This window comes from Rhipicephalus sanguineus, chromosome 8, assembly GCF_013339695.2.
Source record: "Rhipicephalus sanguineus isolate Rsan-2018 chromosome 8, BIME_Rsan_1.4, whole genome shotgun sequence".
Lineage (NCBI taxonomy): Eukaryota > Metazoa > Arthropoda > Arachnida > Ixodida > Ixodidae > Rhipicephalus > Rhipicephalus sanguineus.
Window position 1 is genome coordinate 122,545,239 of NC_051183.1, and position 22,974 is coordinate 122,568,212.

At 44.6% G+C, this 22,974-nt stretch overlaps 1 protein-coding gene across 1 annotated transcript in view; it reads left to right on the forward strand.

The window, feature by feature from the left end:
* Positions 1–861: 861 nt before the first annotated feature.
* LOC119403482 (aldehyde dehydrogenase family 16 member A1-like) overlaps positions 862–22,974 on the forward strand; it is a 111,552-nt gene continuing 89,439 nt past the window's right edge. Inside the window, exons 1-5 of the mRNA XM_049418342.1 lie at positions 862–996; positions 5,896–6,131; positions 12,250–12,425; positions 17,740–17,899; positions 20,424–20,679. Coding sequence (XP_049274299.1) covers positions 886–996; positions 5,896–6,131; positions 12,250–12,425; positions 17,740–17,899; positions 20,424–20,679 — 939 coding nt within the window. The 5' untranslated portion in view covers positions 862–885. The remainder of the gene's footprint in view (positions 997–5,895; positions 6,132–12,249; positions 12,426–17,739; positions 17,900–20,423; positions 20,680–22,974) is intronic.

Consider the following 22,974-nt stretch of genomic DNA (forward strand, 5'->3'; position numbering starts at 1 on the left):
GCGTTCTCTCGCCCATCTGAGTTATTGCATTCCCTGCCGAACAAATCGGCGCACGCGTTCTAGAAGCGAAGCAGAAGAGGACGAAGAAGACAAAGAGAGGGCGTGCCGGTTCATGATGATTATGGTTTTTCGAATTCAGCAGACTTATCAGGCCAGGCATAAAGAGCCCCGCTGTTAACATAAAGAGAATCAAGGAAGGCCGTCCAGCTACGCACTTTCTTCAGGCTTAGAACCACTAGTGCGAAACCGACTTAATTTTTTTTTGTCAAGATGAATGTCGTGAAAGAACGCACGAAGCTTTTGAGATGCTTTCAAAAGTGCATCTCACTTTTATACGCTGTTTTACTCATTCTATTTTGCATCTGGAGAACTGTACAGGACGCAGTCCGAAAGGTCCGAAGAATCAGCAACTGAGATACGACAGCGACCGATTTGAACTTGGCGCCGGATCCTTCGCCTTCCCTCAGTCCCAAACAATATGGCGCCGCTTCGTGGGTGCTGCATGCCGTTATGCATCCACATCAAACACACTCGGCCACTTTTATGCAGCAACGAATGCTGATACAGATAGGGCGATGTATCATCCTGCTTTGCCAGTTGTGTCACTCGATAACTTGATGCCAGTTAGGCTACAATAAACTGTTGGTTCCACGCCTGATTCACGCCACGATGGCTGCCATCACAACTTGGTGCGGTCCTAAACTTAAAGTTGCATACATTTTGTGCCTTTTTTGTTCCTTTTGAAAGTAAATTTGAATTTACAAATAATATAAATATCTTAAATGCTATCTTCCAACTTTCGTATGAACCGTAAGTCGTAACAGTGGTGACAGCACTAGTAGAGTGTACTAGCCAAGAAAAACCCCGCAGAAGAGAAATTTAAAAATGGCCGCTAAGTCTGCTAGTGATCTTGCTGCTGAGCCCCCTGTCACCGTTCGAAGCGTTTTCGAGCGTCCACGGTACGACAAAGTGATGGACCCGTACGAATACAGCATGGTAAGGGAACGGGGTACTTATTCTTACCGCATAGTGCGAGGTTTACGCGTGACATGTGCGTTAAACGACTCCACGCCGAAGCGACGGCCACTCCGCTCTTATCTCTACGGTCCCGGTGCAGCCGCTCCGTGATAATCGGAGATCTTGATGACCGCGACCTTGATTACACAAAAACGACCGGCCTTTCAGACCCGCTACTTTATTTTACCTCGTGCAAACGGCGTGGCAATGGAACATGGTTTTGCAAATGTGTCGGCAACGTAAGACCACCTTGTGCATTAAACTAAGAGATATTAATCAATTAATGTACGAAAAGCACGGGGAACGTAATTTGTAGGTTTTAGCTTTATGACATAGAGGAAAAATAATTTTAAGTGGACGAAAAAAAAAAAAATCGCCGCCGCTGGAGACCGAAACCGCAACCTCTGCGAAGGTTGTGGGTTCGGTTTCAGAATGAAAGACATTAGTTTGAGGCCACTGGCTGTATCATTAAACTCTGTATCTATGTACGGGGAAAACACGCTCCATTATGCGATGCGTGATAAGGGAGAAATATATATATATACAATGAAAATGTATTTTAAACAATGCCGGATTGAGCCTTGTTCTTCTTTTTTCTTTTTTGCGAGAAATGTGAAATATATTGAGTTTCTATGGAGCAAAAATATGAGTGTGAAGCGCGCCATAATAGATTATTTGCGACCAGTTGGGAGGTCTTTAAAGTGCACTTAAATATCCCCTTCAGTCACGAATTATGATGCACTGTCTTCAAATGCGTCAGATTCACAAGGCATAATTCAAAGACACTCAGTATTTCATTCCAAGAAAGAAAATGAAGGAATGTGTTGTTTTGCGTCAGTTTCATTAATTAATGTTAATTAGCCTGTAACTAATTATCTAATTATTCTGCCATCAGTCAGCTTCAATACCTGCATCAAAAGAATCAACTAGTAGGCCCGAAATGCATGCTTAGTTTGTTTTTTGGTTGTATTCGTTTCGAGCGGAGCGAAAAAATGCTCTCGACATTGATCCTGAAACGCGGCACGTCGAACGATTGTCTAACATGGTAGTGTCTCCAGAAAAGTGATCCTCTGGAGCAATACGCAGCACAATGAAGTTAAATGACCACTAGTTCACCACTCAGGAAGCCTACACGAATGTGCACACTGATTTTCAGGCCATTTGATGAATCAAGCGGCGTGTGACGCACCTCCGAAGTTTGCGTACACGATTGTGTACACAGTGACTGAAGGGGATATAAGCGCACTGATGTTGTTGTGCATTTTGCCCCAACTGTAACGCAGCCGTCGTTGCTGCGGGAATCGAACACGCGCCCTCGAGCTTAGCGTCTTAGCATCCGGACACCCCACGTGCTAAGCCACCACGGCGTGCAGTGAAAAGAAAATGAACTTGCACAATCTCGATTTTTTTTTTTTGCACCTCATAGTACCTTAAAATGCGTTGACAACGCGTTCACATAATAGCAGCACGATAATTTCGTTGAGGAATTCAGAGTTAGCAAACTGAAGGCAACCCTAATTCTTGACTTAGGCGTGTGGCAGTGGCACTCGCATTTCAGAGTCCATGTGTTCTGGTGTATTCTGTCGAGAAACTGTTTCATCATGCTGCTGAAGCGGATCTCGGAGACAATGTAGAAAGAAGTGCGTGGTTGAGATCTGCTTGGCGAGGTGCCGCAACAATCCTAGCTCCTCACAGGATAACCGTCTGCTCTTTCAGTGAACTCATTCAATTAATTTTCACAAATTATTCCAATGGTTAATTGTCCTTTACCTTAAGTAAACCAGTGTTCCGATACTGTATGTGTCCAATATAACTCTTAACCTGAACCAGAACCATTGATTTCGTACCTGTTTTCTTTTGTAAAAGACTTTTTCTGAATATTCGGAAAACTGGGAATGCTCGACTGTAAGTGCCTGGAAGGGAGACAGGAGTGTCACTCTGTGCTTGTGACACTAAAAAGAAATTGTTGCGTGTAATGATGAATAAATTGAAAATTGGCCACGCTAAACCTTTCCACAAAACTTGCTAAATATCTCACAACTGCAATCTATTGGCACTTTCTCAAAGTGCGCCACTTTGTCTTTTTCTCTTTGCATGTGTGTGTGTGTGAAGGTAATGCTTTGCACGTGACCTTTGACATTGCCAGTGCAACACAGCTGTCCCACGTGATAGAATGCCATGCATAGTGCGTGATTCAAACATTCCAAGAATTATACGGCACTTTCTTTCAGGCATCTGTTGGGGCCTTGTCTGGCCTTTAGGTCATGTCAAGCTATGTACTTAGCTTTTAGCCCAGTATGACCATTGAGCATCTGTACCGGTAAATAAAATTGATTTGATTTAATTCTGTATTGTTAGTGACAAAGTCATCATGAGTTTTAAAAGGTACATTGCAGGGTTTCGAGAAACGATCTATCAGTTTAAGGGTATATTAAGCATTGGCTCCTGGTCTTATTGAGCAGCAGGCATCTTGAATTGTAGAGAATAGCCTGTGAATATCCTTAATATGATTGTACAATTGATGCAGTGTATCGGTAAATGATCTGTATGGCCAAAACCTATAAGATAATAAAATGACTTATGGCGACAAGTGCCCTGCAGTGAAGAATGAAAACAGAGTGATAGGCTTCACAATAAAAAAAGAAGGCATCAGTACAAATCAGAGTGTTAACTGGTATAAGTAGAATAGCTGACAGAAGAAGAAGTGAAGTCGGGATAGGTTGTGCATTTTGTAGACACTTAGCAGTCAATTAGAAAAATGTAATATGAGACGGGGCAGTCAAGTGATGCAGGTAGCTGTACGGTAAAGCCCACTAACAACTGAGATCGTGATCGCACAAGCAAGTTCATGATGGCTGAGCACTCATAATTAGCTGAAATTCAAGAATAAGCCAGCAAAATGGCTTACTTTGCTCCTGCATTGCTGCCCCATTAATGGTACAATTATAGATTCATTGCTTAAAGAGCTTTGCACCTCAGGGGTGATGCCCTCATTGCTGCGTGACTCCGCAATGTCTGCTTTGTCGTCCGCATTGAAAAAGTCGTCTTAACTGAAGTCAGCAGAGCTCAACTGCGTTTCATTGATGCACTGTCATAATCCACCAGTGCATCATTGTTGCTTTTGTATTCCGCTGTTCCAAACTTTTCATCCCAACAGAGGAACTCAGACTTGCAGAAGTAGCTCTCGAAGCAATGTGGGGGCAGTCTCCATCACCTTCGTCCTTTCTGTCTTAAAGGGACACTAAAGGGAAACAATGAATCGGTTTAGATTGATAAATTGTACTCTGAGAACTCGTAATGTATTTAATTTAACCATCATAGGTTTATTAATAGAGGAGAAAATCAAGGTCAATGTTTCGTTTCTAAATTTCACGCCAGAATCTCCATGCGTGGCACCGCCGATTTCATAGTGTATTTTTTGTATTTTGGTGACACTGACTAAACGAAATTTCCTGAAACTTGGTATGTTAAGTCAGTGGCCTCCTCCGAGAACAATATACTTCATTTTTACTGATTAGGAACTACATAGGATCTAGTAGACGCAGTCAAAATGTATGACATCACAGCGTTTGGTGCGGGAATTTCAAGGTGGCATCACCACTCGCACTTTTTTTTTTGCACATTTTCACAGTTTCCAAGCGTCTTCTCATGGCAAGTGTGGTGATTTTGGAATTCTGAAAGAGTAATTTACTAATATGAAAAAAAAATGTCTTTCTCTTCAGTGTCCCTTTAAATACTGTCGATTGACTCTCAAGGAGCTCGAAGACGCAACAGGTTTGCTTTGAGACATGCTGCCTTGGACTGTGTGAATCCGTCACCCTATCTATACGTGCCTGCAGTAACTGCATTAATCATAGGGATCATCCCCATCATTTATTTGACTTTTAAGGGCTCCTCTCAGTGCTACATAAAGGGGGGGAAGCATTACAAGCATGGCGCAAGAAAAGAAAAACATAGTTACAAGCATAGGTATAATAACGTCATGGTATCCAAAAAGATACGCACACAAAATGTACACATGCAACAGATAAAATAAAGCAGTGTAGGTGGAGTGTTGATGTGTTTCCGAGTGTAAGTGAGCTGTTCGCAGCTGCTTGAATGTGCACGAGTCACACTCTGTGACGATGGCTTGTGGTAAGTCATTCTATTCCTTGATGACGACAGGAAGAAATGATTTGTTAAACACGGTGGTTCTACCGAAAGGTCATGGGAGGCTTCTGAAGTTCAATAGTCGATGTGAAAGCAGGTGGGAGGAAGTAATAGAGCCATTTAAGTTAGGAAAACGATAATACAGCCTATGAAACGAGCAAGAGTAGAGGAAGTTTGCGTCTGTCAACTAGATTTTGCGAGTCTAGAGACGCCTTGATACAATATAAGAATAATTGTTGGGGTTTTATGTCCCGAAACCATGATATGATTATAAGGGACGCCTTAGTGGAGGGCTTCAAAAATTTTGACCTCCTGCGGTTCTCTAACATGCACCTAAATCTAAGTACATGAGCCTCAAGCATTTTCATCTCCATCAAAAATGCGGCCGCCGCGGCCGTAATTCTATCCTGTGAATTCGGGTCAGCAGTCGAGCACCATAACTACTAGACCACCGTGGCAGGTTCCTTGATACAAGTGATGCGGGATAAGTTACCGTGGTGAGACATAATAAACCGGCCAGCTCGATTCACAACGGATTCCAATCTGTTCAAAATCCAATCCGGGATCGTTGAAAGTGCGCTCAACTGTATCGAAAGCAACGAAAGCAGTAAACTTGCCGGCTCGTGATCGAGTCGGTCTACTCGAGACAGGTCAGACTGTAGATTATGGAACAGGCTCTCTTCCTGCTGTAGGCACGAAATAATCTGATGATGACGACATGCTCCGCAGAAATGGTTGAAGGCCCAGGGCGGCAACCTACGTGGTTTCGTGGATGGGAAACTGCTGGTAGCGGACAAAGACAATGCCCACCTCGTTGCTGTCAAAAGCCCCGCTACCAATGCCAAGCTGGCCCGTGTGGCGGGCATGGACGAGGCACTCTACCGCCGGACCCTGGAATCGTCGACAGCTGCACAGGTGGCCTGGGCAAGGATGGACCCATACACGCGCTGCACGCACCTGCACAAGTGAGTCCAGTCCGACCCGTCTGCTGCGGTTTTCTCGACATTTAATATGTCGATAAAATGACGATGATGTGATGCACCGAACGGGACAAGCACTAATGTGTGACTAATTTCTTAACTGTGGAGCTGTTAAAGATTTTCGTTCCGCCCTTTCACGTGACCAGAAAACTAACGTGCGCCTAGTGCGTGCAACAAAACAACTTGGCCGGTGCGCACTCTCTTTGTCCTCTTCTTCACCTTAGGATTGACTATAAGTAAGACAACTTGCTCTTGGCGATGTACATTCGAGAAATGAGGATAGTTGTAGTACATTTTTCTGTATCGCCTTGTAATTTGGTGGATAATAAGGCCTGGGGCCAGCACATCCATTGAGGTTTACACGGTGGATGCTCAGTGTAGTGTTTATTCAATGTGTGTGCCTTCTGTAGAAAACAAAAGGGAAACGCAGAACAGATAAATGGAAGAGAAAGGAGCGAGAGAAAGAAATAGAGAAAAAGAGACAGGAACAGAGAGAGAGCGGACCTTGCTAATTAGAATCATGCTAATTAATATCATACTAATTGACATCCTGCTAATTAGGACCATGAAGACCCTGCAAATAATCTAGGTTGGCCACAAGCTCCACTGTTAGTCCAGTCTTGCACCGCTATTGCAAGCTGCCAACATTTTTGTTGATGAATGCCTGACAAGCATGCAGTGAGCAAAGCATTGCCTCATCCTGGCTGGCTTATCAGTTTTTAGCACCAAATCTGCAAAAGACACACAGATGCGAAAGGCAAAGTGGTTGAAACAGAGGGACACCAACCAAGTAAACACTGTTTTACTTGAAAAAACATGAAAAGACCCTCTGTTTTGGGTCCCACTCGGACCATTCTTCAGGGGTGATGGGGGGGTCAGAAAGCAGTGTTTATATCGCCTTCCTTTCTTCAAAGCATGGTGTCACACCTGTTCACAATGATGTGCTGAAGTCCGTTGAAGTAGACGCTTGGCAGTGCACCTGTAGACCAGTTCAACCAGCAGAGGAGTGTACTCGCTGAGCACAGCGAGGTGAATGATTACCGCATTGCATTTGACAACTCCTGCATCATCAACTTCGAGGCCAACCACCATAAGCAGCTTTTTGTGGAATCCTGGCACATCCAGGTGACACCCGAAAACGTCACCCGGTCTGCAAGTGCGCTGGCGAGCGTCTGCTTTAACAGACTTCGACACAAAAAGGAGAAAAGGCACGACCCCACAGCCTGATGAAAAGAAGGCTATATAAACACTGCTCTTTGGTGCCCCCAGTCACCCTTGAAGAAAAGTCCGTGTGGGAGCCGTAACTTTTGGTCTTTTTACTTTTGTAAGGTAAGAAAGTTTTTGCTCACTTCGTTAGTTGGCGTCCGTCTGTTTCAACCATAAGTTCCTTCCCAACAGGACGGAATACTTTTAAAGTTAACCTTTAAATCCTGAAGCGTTAGCGCTAACTTCCTACTAATGTCTAATGCCATATACCTCAAATACTGTATAGAGGGAAAAAGACGAAACCAAAAAGACACAACTAGTCGTTATGATGGTACACGTGGGCATTAGTATCCAAGTCCCTGTTATTACCTGCCATCAACCTCGTCAGTGTGTCAGCTTACCGTCATATTCTTTATATGCCAAAAACATGTTTTATGATGGCACCTGATAACATGTGCTTAGATAAAACACACACGTGCTGGTACACTCAAGCATTTACTTGTGTTTATTCTTTTTGTCTCTTTCCCTTTACCTGGCATCAAATGTTAGTGGGAAGTGAGTGCTTGTGTCTTTCATGTCTGTGTGTTTCTTTAGTTGACTGTGCTAAAAATCAAATACATACTCTGTCTGCATGTCTATTCGTGCTATGTGGTGATGACAGTGACACTTTACTGTAAGGACAGCTGTGAAGTTGCTGGAGAGACAACGTCCCACAGGTGAAAGTGACCTTATCATCCGAAGAGATAGCTATTTTCAGAATCCACACTAAGTTATATGCATAGCAAAGTTGTCTTTGTGCACCGTGAATTTGTAGTGTTCTTACCTTTGGTTTGTCTAGATTTGTTGATGAATGGAACATAGTATACTGGTTTTTGGTGTTCTATTAAAGGGGTCCTGAACCACTTTTCCATGTAATCATCAAGTAACCTCAGTATCGGAGTTTATTGCCTTATGAATCGATTGCCGAAAAAAAATTTTTTAATTCGTCAAGAGTGAGCGAAGTTACAGGGATTCATCACACGCTTTGAGTGCTTTCTATCTTCTTTCGTTTTAACAAGAGCGCTGGAAGCTACACAGGGAAGGATGACTTTGGTAAAGAAGCTACGTCAATGCGGTTCTTCATGAACTTGAGCACAGGTCACGAAATGCAATCAATCTCTCTCGGTGTGATTCTCGTGTGCACTAGTGTTGCTACTGTGTAATTCAGCTCACTATAGAACGAGTGCTGGCACATAGTGGCACCCCATGGCAAGTGGATCTGATCCGAACGGCGTTCTTGATTTATGTCAGCTATCGGTGAGTAGCAGCTGTTGCGTCCAACGCTTTACAGCGTTGCATCGAACGTGCTGTGGCGTTGTGCCCAACGCACTGTGGCGTTGCACCGAACGCACTGTGGCGTTGCGCCCAACGCACTGTGGCGTTGCATCGGACCATGCGCGCGTGCAAGAGTGTGCCGTGATTGTGATTGGTGGACTTGAGTGTTCTGTGTATGTGCCTGTTCGTGATTGGATGTGTGCATTCACGTATACTTGGATAGGGGGTTTTCGCTATCTGTGTGTCAGTGTGTTACCACGGAACCGATGGAATAAAGACGTTCCACGAGTACATCTCTCGGTGTGAAGTTACTACAGCAGCGATCTTCTGTATGGCAACACACAGCTAGTGCCCCGCCCACCGAATAGAGTGAAGACGGGCCTCTGTAGGAAGACAGTGCGCTTGACAAAGTCACAATTTCGCACTCGGCTTGTAAATGCTGCTTACCACGCATGACTGCAAGAGTTGACTGAGCTGTTCACAGCAGTGCTTGGTTTTTTGTAGAACGTGTTTTGTCACCAAGCACGAAGGGTGGTTCAGGACCCCTTTAAAGGGTCTCTGCAACACTTTTTGAGCATGGTCAGAAAACGCTGCTGGTCAGTAGTCGAGGCTTCTGAGCACTCGCAAGCCAAACATTATAACGCAACATGCGGCCTGGAATTAACAAAATTAATTCTCAAAGTCAGCTGGAATTTGCGCCCTCTTCTCTCTACAAATGATGCCATTGCCCAAATTACTGTGCCATATACTCAAAGTCTACGGTCATGGCTGATTTGAGCATCGTGAGCTGCATAGTTACCGTGGCCGCCACGGGATGCCACCACGTGCCCGCGTACGCAGTTGCAATCACACTGAAAGTAAGCAGCACGTTTGATGAAAAAAACGAAAAAGTGCTTGAGGTCATGATGCGCCCTGACGAAGGGTCGCATCTACTTGCCCCCTTGTCATCCCGCTCCCTGCAAGGCTTTCAGTGCGATCGCTGGTACGAGAGGAGAGAGAAAGCGCTTGAAGCATGCGACGAATCTCTGTAACTCCACTCGTACTTGACAGATTTCGAAAATTTTTCTGGCATGTGATTCGTGAAGCGTAATGCGCTACTAGTGAGACTATTCCATTATAACTCAGAAAAGTGTTGCAGGGCCCCTATAAGGGAGGCAGGGAGGCATGAAGCTAGCAGCTTCAATGTTTGGTCTAGTGTGAAGTCAGGTTAATTTTCTGTTGTTTATGCAGAAGAAAACACGCAGTGTACTTGGATTGGCTGTAGTTTAACACTGTGCTCATTTCATCCCGAACGAGCAAATAAGTACGCAGCAGCCACAGCGCACCAATAGAGTTCGTGGCGCATAGCATGCCTCGTACAAAAAGCACAGAGGTGTGCAATATTTTTTTTTGTAATCTAGTTAATTTGGTGTCACCTTGCATCCTCAAGTTTTGTTGCAATGCATGCAGTTGTTACTTTGTAGAAAGGGTGCACACATAAAATACAACCACACAGCAAAATGTGCAGAGCGAGACTTCTTGACAGCACCTCAATTCCACAGTGTTGCCTGCAATATGCGAGACAGGGTACACATGCCGTTTGCACGCTGATTATGCGAGAAGTTGTGGGTCAGTACTCACTTTAGAATTCTAAACAAAAAGTTAGGGAGACAGCAGGCATCTTTTTTTCTTTCTAATTCTGACAGATCCACCAAAAGAGACAGCTTCAGGAAGACAGCACAGAAGTAAAAAAAATTACAGCATATCTACGGGTGAATGATGAAGAGCTTGGGCGAAGCTCCTGAAGCAATCATGGTTACACCATGAAATGTTGAGTGGTTTCGCCCAGCAGTAATCAAAGCGATATGCCGCTTTGATTATTTTTCCCTTTTCCGCTTTTCATTTTTTATTTTGTTTATTTTTCTTTTTTTTTCAATTTTTTAATTTTTAAACTTTTTTATTTTTACCTTTTAATTCTTATTTTTATTTTTTTTATTTTTTATTGATTTATGTATTTTTTCTTTTATTTTTTTAATTTAATTTTTTCTATCTATGGGACAGCGCCATCTAGTATATCGTCACCCAACTGCAGTTTGCATGCATCTCTATGGGACAGTGCCATCTATTATACTGTTCGGGAGATACTGCCGGTTACGCCTGACATTGGACAAGGTTAGACTAAGAGGAGCTACGCCCCTAAAAATGACGCAGTAGGCTATTCTGCAGTCCAAACAAGCTGGCAGCTGAGAAAAAGGAGGCTTGGAAACTTGCCGGTTAAGTTTTCCACTCGCACACAAATGCAGTCTTGCTTTATGTCCATGATGTAAGCTACGTGGTGGTTTTGTGCAACACTAGAGGTTCAAACACTTGAGAAGTTTTAAAGGCAACCATTTTACATGCTTTTGATTGCTTTCTCCTGTCGACATTGTGTCACGTTGCGTAGACTTGTTCCATTGCTCGGATGACTTGGACTCGAAGCTGTCTTTTTAGCTGTCTACATAAACCATATACGCGAGCGAGAGCGAACAACTTTATTGAAAATGCCTGCAGAATCGATGGGGCTTCCTCCATACAACGCTGGTGAGAATTGGATCATGCCCATAACGGGGCTATAAAGAGCCCTGTAGCTTTGCCAAGATAGCTCACTTATGAGGATTGGCAAACAGTGAATTTGAGGTGCGAAGTGAATAGTGTTCTTGTTTTGTCAAAAACTTTCCTATCAATGGTTTTTTTTTTTGGAAAAATTCTTTAGAAATGTTTGCTTAAATATAATACCATTAGAAAGTGCAATCCTTGTTCTACAAGTTCGTACCATATATTATAACATCAATAATATTCTGTGGCTGTAGAAAAATTGTTTACTAGAGTACCAAAATTGGCCTATTTTCCCGCAGACAGGAAAGTGTTAAAAACCATGTCCTCCTTTAAAGGGGCCATGACATGGTCACCCATCAAATTGTGGTTTTCAACGAAAAATAATAGTAGAGGGTGTATTGTGCCTGTACGTATATGAAAAGTGCACTGTAAAAGAATACTTCATTGCAAAATGAGCCCTAGAGGTCGCCGGCTATAATCCCCACCCACTGCCGCCGACTGCCATTTTGCCATGGCGTGTGTGACGTCATGTGCTTCATGGAGTGGAGCTGTCGTCTTCTACCTAAGTTTTAGCCGCTGCAAATCGTTCAATTTTCAATGCCAAGCTGAAGAGGCTGAAATAGCTCCGTTGTACACGCAGCTGACCGCGAAACAAAATTGTTGGCCGGAACACAGACGCTCGCAAAACAAGCGGCTTGTTACGTCACGGCTCGCGACTTCACCAGTGTTGTCAGACTCTCGGGCCGCTCACGTCTTTATAAAAACGTTTATTATAGATTAAGTGCTCGCCCAAATGCATTGAAATTTCGCCAGCTTGTTTGTAAACACCCAAGGATTAACGTACATAACATAGACTATGAACAAAAATTGGGTGTCATGGCCCCATTAAATAGCGTACTATAGTACTAATTTAGAACCAGTTTGCCAAAGTGAAAATTAATTGTAGGTGACCTGCCCTCTCTTCTTCATCTTCAATGATTCCTCCTCCTGACAATCTCTGTACTTGCAGCCTGGCCCGAAGTGTGCAGAAGCATCTCACGAGCTTTGGCGAGATGGAGAGCCTACAATCGGGCAAGCTCATACCCTTCTGCATGGAGGAGGCATCGCAGATGGTGCGATACCTGTACCACTACGCGGGTGTTGCCATGACTCTCAACGAGCGCTTCCCGGAATCTACACCGAAGGGTGAGCCACTGCGGTGTAGTGCTTCGCTCATCGTGGCATTCACGTTTTGGAAAGCTTGGCTTCAGCAAATAAACATTTGTTTCTTTGTATACCATACTTGCTCATGTATAGCCACCCGCGCTTGCATATAAACCACATCTCCAACTAAACCCACAGAAAAATCGAAAAAAAAAGATATCCGTGTGTTCCCCACACATTTCAAGCACGTAACTTAATTTTACACCTTGGTACAAATGATCACACTAGGTGTGCTTGAAAATTGCGAAATATTGTCCTGGTTGAACGTGACTAAATCGAGTGATAACTGGGATTTAGTTGCTGTGGGAAAGGACAAGATATTTACGGCTTTCGAGCTCGATTGGCTGGGTGAACGGCTTGCCGTTTTCAATGTTGCCGACGATACTCATTGTGAGCCACATGACTCGACGCCCCCGGCCCTTCTCTTTCTTTCTGCAAGCCTGGCTCTGGTGGAGCGGCTGCCAGATGAAAAACATCTACCACATCAGTTGTAGGTGCTGTTGTGGTTGCTTTTGTAGCAGCAACTACAGTATCTATAATTGCACCACTAGACAATGCACAGATGTGGCTCGGTGGCAGCGGCACTCCTCCACAGAGTCCTGCGAGGCGTGTGGAATGAAGCACGTGATGAACATGAACATGTTCATGAGCTGGAAAAACGTCAGCATTGACTCATTGGCGAGAACTTTGTACCATCTTGTGGGCAATGTGCAAACAATTTTCTGTGGCGTTGATGCACCTCAGAGACATTGGCATGACCTTGGCTGAGCTTGAAGGTCAGATTCGTGGAACTAGCCGTTTTCAGGGTGCGTACCTGGAGGAGCACAGCCATAGCTTGAAAACGTCATTTTCATCTTATTTCAGTTACCAGTGTCACTCCCCTGTCCTCACCTACTGCAAGTTTCTCCCATAGCTGGCACTGTCGCGTTCCTCATAAAGCACTGCCGTGAAGCCACCTTGCAAACTGAAATTCTCATATAACCCACACCCAGACTTTAGCTCTGAATATCCTGTATTTCTGTCCGGGTTATACACGAGAAAATACGGTATTCCATGCTGATGTTAACTGGTGTTAAGCATACTTTGCTCAATGTTTGTACACATGCATAATTCTATGTTGATGTGAATGTTATGTTCGACAGTGTGTACGTGATGCCTGGATATGGGAGCCTATTCACTTGCAAGAGTTAAGTCAAGCTGTTCATGTTCAGTGGTCTCATAGTGTTCTGCATAAGGTTAATTTTTTGTCACTCTCTCTCACTCCCATACTAACAGAGCATGCCACAAAATTTATTCTTTCTATGTCATGTCAGCGAAAAAATTTGGCTGGGGCTTAACTCTTGTAAGCCTAGTTATCACGAGCGAAAGGTATGTTTGGCTGGGTTTTGCAAAGTCTGTGCACACATTGTTTCATTAAAGTAAGATTTCTTCTGCTCCTTGGGTTCATGTTGCTGAACGACAGCGGCGGCTGCAGTGGCTTCGATCCTGGCGTGCTTCTGCACTTGGTCAGCTTTTCTGTAACATGCTTATCTGGCCTCCCTTTGTTCCAGTGTTTCAGCAGGCAATGTTGCCTTTGCTTGAGCTTTCGCAGCTTGCCGTCTAGCTATATCTACTGGATGACTGAATTCATCGTTTCGCTTGTGCTGAAGCACACGCACAGACGGCCCAGCCGGCACACTATCTATGGCGAAACTGGGTGACAAAGTGCCGGCAAAGCAGCCGGCACTTTGTCACTCAGTCTTTGTCACCCAGCTGCTAAACCTTCACCTGGTCACATGGTAACGCAGTGGCAAGGCTGCGAGCTAGCACAGCTGCAGCGATCCACAGCGGGTCACGGCACGATGTCATGCATGCGACGCGATGAATGACCTTGGAAGACGTAGCATAGCAGAGCTTTTGCTCCATTATCACTGGTAGGTACACACACCTTGCTGAACAGGGTTGCTAGACGTCACTGTTGGTTGAGGAGCTCTGCCCATCTACAAACATTAAGCTTGCGGGGACAGCGCACTCAAAGCAACTAGGCATCTTGGCACGCCCAGCCCCTGTAATCTGTTATCTGCTAGATGAGGAGCAGTAGCCGCCCGTTTGTGCTCAGTTGCCATGACTCGTCACCGCGTGGAGCCCACCCCTCTGCTGTGGAGCACTCTCTTGACTAGAAAAGGCAGCACATGCTCCCCTGCACCCTCCCCTTCCCGCTGTTGCAGGCACTTTCACCTCCCCCTCCTTTGCAGTTCACTCACCTTTACAAAACCCCCAACTATTAAAGTAAAAATCTCAGTTTCATTGCAAGGGCGGAGCAATGAATGCAACAGCAACAAATTGGAACGTTATACGAAGTAAAGCTAGCAGCTAACTCTTTTGAATGCAATCTCGTGTAACTCTAGAGAACGCTGGCTAAAGCGAATACAGCCGCTCCGGGGAGCGAAGCAGTTTTCATGCTGTGTGTTGCCTCAACACAAAGTAAGTGGTGAGAGCACACCACGTATAGGAGCCATCTATACTCGGGGACAACTTTCTGTGGCAATGAAGAGAAAGCTACAGAGCCAAAATGCACATATCCTACCGCTAATGAATGTAGTCCCACAATTGCGTCCGTATTCTCTGCCTGAGATACATAAAATACTCTTTCATTTTCTACATGTAGCTTTTTGAGACGGAACGCAGTGCACACAAGCGAGATATTTGTATTTCTTTTGCTTTATACGTTGTCACTTTGCGTTTTTGCGTGCGTGGAAAAGTCGTGCCTTTTACCTGTACCTAAGGCGCTAAGCAGCGTTTGCATCGAAATGCAACGCTGGCCATCACCTTCCACGGCGTTACGAGACGCGCACCAAGCCGGACTACTTCGCGTAGCAGTACATGTGCAGACGCTCCGCCCCCGTAGCTTTCCCTTCATTGCCACAGAAAGTTGTCCCCGAGTATAGTGATGTCTATCGAGATAGCGCGCGCACCAGCACTTGCGATCGTGCCCTTGTGATTAATGTTCGCAGTTGCTACTTAAGCGATGCAGCCTAGTGTTACGCGAATGTTATGTTCGACAAAGAGCATACGTGATGCCTGGATACGGGAGCGTGTGCTCATCCAGCTGTCCTTTCATACGAGCGCGCACGCTGAAAGCTACGCAGGGGGATGACAAGGGGGCATCAAGCCACGTCTCTACATCAGCGCACATCATGACCTTGGGAACTTGCTTTTTTTTCTCTCTCTCTCTCTTTGAACGCATGGCGCACTTTCAGCGTGATCACGTGTGCACTGATGTAATTCTGTATTGAATGCAATTCGAGCAGTACAGAGTGCAGCGTGGGCACGTCGCAGCATCCTGCAGCAGCTACGGTAGCTATGCAGCTCACGATGCTCAAATCAGCCAATGGCCCGTGCCCACGTGCTTATGATGCACTGAAAATTGCGCCAGTGGCGTCATTTGTTCAGAGAAGAATGAGCAATTTCTAGCTGACTTTGAAATCTAAATCTAAATTCCGTGCTGCACGCTGTGCTATAATGTTTGTCTTGCATGTTCGCGGGAGCCTCGACCAGCGATCAGCAGCATTTTCTGACCATCTTCGAGAAGTGTTGCAGGGTCCTTTGAAGGGGCCGTGAAACCAAGTTTTCAATCATAATCTGTGTTATATGGATTAATTTTTATTTATTTTTTATTTTTATTTATTCAAGTACCCTAAGGGCCCACTAGGGGCATTACATAGGGGGGGTGGGGGAAACATAAACAGAACACAATTCTTACAGATAATGAATAATTGCAGGTTAATACAATGCTATAGTAAAGAAATTCGTAGAACGTAGTAACAAGGCAAGCTATACAACAAGAGTAAACATCAGATAAAGCATAATTATTAATGAAAGTCACAGGGTTCCAAACAGATTAGCAAGGCTGAATTAAACAAAGAAGGCTGAGTTATTGTGGCAATCCTGGAAGGTAATTCATTCCATTCCTTTATCGATAAAGTTAAAGGTGAATTTTTGAATTTTTCCGTACGGGCGAAGATAGGGTTGACTTTGACAGCATGATCGGTGCGACTAGAAGTATGAGGTGGCGGTAAAATATGCGTTTGGGCAAATGATGTGTTAGAGTGATAAAGGGTGTGAAAAAATGATAATCTGGAAAATTGCCTGCGCGCAGCAAGCGGCGGCATATTCAGCTCTGCTTTCAAAGATGAAACGCTTTGAAATCGTATGATGATAAGATGAATCGAGCTGCTTTATTCTGGACGCTTCCAGTAGATTAGTAAGGGTGATCTGGTGGGGATGCCAAATGATTGACGCGTATTCCGCTTGACGCTTGAAGCCTGGTGTCCCTGTCAGCTAGATATAAACGTCGCTTCAGAAAGCCAAGTTTCTTCTGCGCTTCACAAGTAATGTGTTCTATGTGGTCAGTCCACGTTAGTCTTGAATTGATAAGGACGCCGAGATATTTAACCATTGTTGTGAGTTGTGAGTTCACCAATAACATGGTGAAATTTTAGCACATTTGGTCGAGTACCTAGTTTATAATTGAATATTATTATAAACATGCGAGCGGCCTGAGAATCAGGCAACACAGGCACACTTGCAAGCCATGACATAACAAGCTGCTTGCTGTGCGAGCGTCTGCATTCTAGTGATCGATTTTGTTTCCTGGTGAGCTGCGCGTGCAGTTGAGCTATTTCAGCTTTCTTCAGCTTGGCATTGGAACTGAACTATTTGCAGCAACTGAAACTTTGGTAGAAGACGTTGTGGCAAAATGGTGGTCGTCAGCAGTGAGCGGGGTTTATGGCCAGTGACTTCTAGGGCTTATTTTGCTCTGAAATATAATCTTTTACAGTCCATTTTTCATATACCGTAAAATCCCAAGCAAGCACTCCCCTACGGTAAAAGATAATCCAACAATTGGAGGGGGGGGCCCTTGCTCGGTTGCGGATCAATATTCAAGGTGGCGGCGGAACAACCGCTAACAATAAAGGACGCACACCCATGCTTCTAATGAAATGCTTTATTGAGTACGCATTCATTAAATTTTTTTATTTGCCCTCGACGGGCGAATAAACACAGCGAAAATGGCGGTAGAAAAAGGGGTGCACTTGCTCACTCATTGGCGCACACTTCAAATCCCCCGAAAAAGGGACGGGCGCACTTGCTCGGGATTTTACGTTATGTATAAGCATAATAGACTCTCTACTTGTACTTATCAATAAAAACCACAAATTGTTCGGTGACTTTGTCATGACCCCTTCAACTTCAACATTTGGCTTTTACTTTAAACTGCTCATGGTCTGCTCATTGAGTGGCTGTTGTGACCCAGGTGTTGTCGTGGTGCTGTTGGAGGATGTCCGTGCAACGTGCCCCGTGTCGGCGTGGCGGATTGGCGAGATCTTGGCTGCTGGCAACTCGCTGCTCATCATTGCCAAGAGTGAATTCTGCCTCGCGCCGATGCACTTCGCCGAGATTGGTGCCGCTGGGGGGTGAGCTGCAGCTTCTTCTCACTCGTCTCTATTACACCAGATGTTTCTTTTTGTTTGGGCTGCAGTTTCTTAGAGTAGAGCGAAACCTTGATACATATAGCAAATTATCGGTTATAGCGAAGTGAATGAAGAATAGTCTTGTCATTTATGCAATGCTGCGAATATGCGTTTATAACAAATTTGCGGATATAACAAAGCCACATTCATGTTAGATCCTAAAAACGGCAGGAAGAGACAGAGCGAAGCTTGCAATGAAAAAATCCATAAACGGGATGGGTGCTTGAGCCGATGTTTCAACAAGGCTGGAATAAACTGATTTCCAGTTCAGTTCCAGCCTTGAAGAAGACAAGTCCACTTGTCGAAATGTCCGCTCAAGCACCCACCCCCTGTTTATGGATTTTTTCATTCATTTCACTTCGAGATGAGATGTGACTACCACCATGAGAGAACTGTTTCACTGCACGGTCTCTGTGAGTTCCCTCACTGGCGCTGTACCATCATGGGATGTGCAAGGGTGCAACAGCTGGGGTGCCAATTATGCCAGTTTGATACAATTCCCAATTTTTGCGCCAAGCTGAGCCAAAACCATGAAATTCGTTGAAACTGTGCCACGCTGCACCAAAATGCCCAACCAGCCTCAAAAGTTTGCTTGTTTGTGATAATTTTAGTGAGAAATGGAGGCCGTGTTGGCTACCTGCAGTTTAGGCATCATCAATCAATCCAATCCAGATGTGCAGACCCTAACCTTAAACTTAACCCCACCATGAAAGAAAAGAAAAAAAGGCAGTGGTTCCAAAATTTCTTTGCCTTTTTGTTCTATTGCATGCAGAATGCTTTTTAAGCCACCTTCGCTGCAGTAATCCGGTGTCCTGCGGAAAAGTGTACTAAGATTTGGAAGGGGCTGTAAGCCCTAGTTGTCACGGGGCACAGCACATTTTGTGCCTCAGTTACTCATGCTTGTATGCACCGCATAATTGTGAGTACTAGTATGATCACTGACGTCTAAAAAAAATTACTGGCGGTCATTTAGAGCTGTGTGTGTCATTTCTGTGGCCCTAAGAAACAATATACAAAAACGTACGGCAGTTTTCTTTTTTTTTTTTTGCCACCTCCACTCGCTCCTGCTTTGACGTCGCCAGCTTGGCAGATCGACATTTGAATTTGCAGAGTCTGTCAAAGATTTGACAGATGCTGCAAATGTTGATGTGGAAACACTGCTTTTATTGAAATAGCAGTGCTCATGTGCACTGTGCACGAGTTAGGTGATGTTGAAGGGTTTGTACATTTTGTTTTCTTTTCTAAAAGCAAGCCTTTTTTATTATACTGCTCCAAATTTCGATTTTCATGCTCCAGAAGCAACATTTTGCTGCTCCAAAAATTGCTCCAAATCCTCTTTCGGCAGTTGCACCCCTGCATGTGTGTTGCAAGGCTTTTGTTAGCTGGTGTCAGGCAAGCCTTGGTGTAAAACATGGGTAGGGTTCAGAAATGAAGCTTTCTCAAAAGAAAATTTTCCTGTAAAAAGCTTCTACTTCGAAAATTGAACTGCATCGCCGATATTTGTCCATTTGCTTTGTTTTGCATTGCATTCTTTTTAGTTTCTTTTATGGCTCATATGCCCCCGTCTCACAGAATAAACTTGTAATTGGTAGTCAGCACTGTTGTGTTTAAGTTCTTGTGTTTCCTTTAGTGCTCTCTGGTTCCACAACACACACCAGCTTACCTAGTTGGATCATTCTGCGACTGCATCTTTCATAGCTCGTATTGGTTTGGGATATTGAACTTCTGAAATCAATACAGGGTCTGTCCATGAATAATGAGACTGCATCTGGTATAAAGAATTAATTGATCCGATTAGTAAATATTGGTGAAATTCTTCAAAATAGTTTTTTCGGGTGTCGATACACCGATTCCAACGAGATTCCCACATTGCAAAGCCTCCCTGAAACTCGGCTGTCGTGGCCTCTTTCAGAGACTCTGTGACAGCCAGGTGGATGGCGGGAACACTGTCGAAACGGCGACTTTTCTGGCTTCTCATGAGATTAGGGAACAGGAAGAAGTTCACTGGGGCTTACATCGGGGCCGCTACAGCCGTGATGCAGTCCTGATGTGAACCTGGCACACTTCTTCCTATTCCCAAGCCAGGTTCCAAAGTGTTCACATCAGGGCTGTATCACTACTGTAGCAGCCCTGATATAAGCCCAGCAGATTTCTTCCTGTTCTCTAATCTCGCGAGAAGCCAGGAAAGTCCCCATTTCGATGGGGTTCCCACCATCCATCGTGCTGTCAGAGTCTCTGAAAGAGGTCATGACAGCCGACTTTCAGGGAGCCTTTGCAGCATGGGAACCTCGTTGGAATCGGTGTATCGACGCCCAATGAAAACATTTAACATTTGAAGGAATTCAAATGATATGTGCCGATTGCATTGATACATTCTTTTTAGCAGACCCAATCTCATAACTTAATGGACAGACCCTGTAGATTGATCGATTTACCTAATCAGTCCTCAAATCTGGCACCGTGGCAGGCTTCCTCCGGGACTGGTCAATGTGCTGGTCGGACCATTCCAGGGAGTCCTCGGGATGGATGACATCGGGCACGTGCACGCGGTGGCTTCGCAGAGCCGCTGCCGAGAGCTTCGCCAAGTCTTAGCGTTGAAGCCCACAACGTCCTTCTCCAGCTACTGGGGCTGTGGCCGGGCAGTGGCTGTGGTGCTAGAGGGCGCCGACTTGCACTCAGCGGCTGCCGGCATTGGCCAGTCTTTTGCCAACAGCAGCGGAAGGGTGAGCGAGGGCGAAGTGGTACTGCTGATAGAGTTTCTTACAATACTGTCTATAGTAGACTTTCGATAATTCAAACTTGAGGGGACCTCAGGATCTTGTTTGCATAAGCAGAAGTTCTTGTAAATATGACTCAGGGCAGCATACCCACTGGTGCTGTGGTGTTTGTTTCTCAGTGTCGCAGCAACATCACAGATAGCCCTGCATGATTAGCAGTAAAGTTTTTAGGCATCAGTGATCATGCTGGTACTCGTTATCATAGAACACTTGCAAACGTGTGTAATTAAGGGACGAAATGCGTGTCCCGCGACAGCTTGTAACCCCTTTCCATTCTTAAAGGGACACTAAAGAGAAACAATGAATTGGTTTAGATTGATAAAGTGTGCTCGGAGAACTCTTGTGTAGTTTATTTCACCACCATAGGTTTATTATTAGAAGAGAAAACCAAGTTCAAAGTTTCATTTTTAAATTTCGCGCTGAACTTTGTAATTCGTGACGTAAAAGACTTCAAAGAGCATTTAATGTATTTTGGTGCCACTGGCTCGACGAAACTTCCACAAACTCGTTATGTCAAGTCTCTGGCCCCCTCAGAGGACAATGTACTTCGATTTAACCGATTAGGAACTACATAGGCCCAAGCAGGTGCCGTAAAAATTATGTGACGTCATGGCAAATGGTGCGGGAATTCCAAGGTGGCGTTGCCACCTGTATTTTCTTTTTGCACGTTTTCTCACTTATTAAGCGTCTTCGCGCAGAAAGCGTGGTGTTTTTGGTATCGTGGAAGACTACTTTACTAATGCGAGAAAAATCGTTTTGCTCTTTAGTGTCCCTTTAAGCCGCTTTGCCGCTTGTCACCAATATATACTGCGGCGAAAGTGACTTTAGGAAGCATTCAACACACAAGAGATCAAGGCCAGGCTGCTTCCTTTTTTTTTTCTTCGTAGTCATGCAATTTTTGGTGCACGCAGTTTGGCTAGTTCTGCTGTTTTGTAGGCTGGCAATCAGCTTTATTTGCAAATGTTGGTGACACAAAAACGCAAAGGTTAACAAAACGCAACAAAGGCAGCAGATATTTACAGGCATGGACAAGCAAAAAGTTTGAATTAACCGAATATGGGCAACGGAGTAGTTAGAATTAAGCAACTTTAAAATACATTGAAAACATAGCTGACCAACCAAAAATTTAACATTTGTTTCAATTCATCAAAAGTTTGAATTATCGAGAGTCTACTGTAAAGGGGAATGTGGCACCACTGTCTGCGTGAGTTTCTTGACAAGCTTTTGCGCAGTCTTCGGGATGACATTTTATCTCTCTACATGGCTCGTGTTGGCCGACTTGTCAGCTAGGGCCATATTCTGAGTTGAAAATATCGCCACAGCATTACTTTCAGCGCACGCTGATAAGCTGGTTGTGGAAAGGTGCACAAGCAGTTGTTTCAGTCAATGGGCATGCAAGATTTTATGTCACGCAATAGTGACACCTTTGCTGAAAGTGATCGCCTCAGGATATAGCCCCTGCCTGTTTATACAACGGAAGAGATCGAGCTTTTTCTTTACAGGGGCCGACAACTGTCTAGAATGAGCGATTAGATCGTGGTGGAAATGAAAACACAACAAATTATATTGACAGATTCGGGCATCCTTCTGACGATTTGAGTAGGATTATATTTTTAAATTGTATAAGTCACAAGAAACTAGTTTGTCGGGCAGAGTAGTGGAAGAGCCTTGGTGCTGCATCATGAAGTCATTCTGTTTGCTGTACGTGGTCTGATGCTTTTAGGCGCACCACAATTAGTGCTCAAAATTAGTGTAAGTATATGATTATCCATCTCCGCTGCATTCTGTGCTGCTTATGAGGTAGAAGGAGATGGCTCTGAGAAGTGGCACTGCTTTTGCAGCAACTAGTGGAACAAGTCGAGCCACGGTGCATGTACGCAGAGTGCACCCATGTGCGGCAAACCGCAGCGCACTAACACAAACCACCGTTGCGCTCATCTCCCACTGTTTGAAGCACATGTTGTGTGTGCAACTTCACAGTCACTGCAGATCGAAAAATTCTCATTATAAATGTTTCACAGCATTTCCCATGTTACCATACCGTGATTGCACACTCTGACCAGTAAGTTTCCGTTGCACTAAGGAAAACAGGTACCAGAAAAGTTGCTTGTCAGTCCCTTTAACAATCTCGAGCTGTGGTTCTATTACACCGAAAGCTGTTATGAGATCACAACAACAGTGCCGAAGTTGTCTGCCGCCGGTGTTCGTAACTGTTATTGTGCAAAATGAGAAAGGACGAAA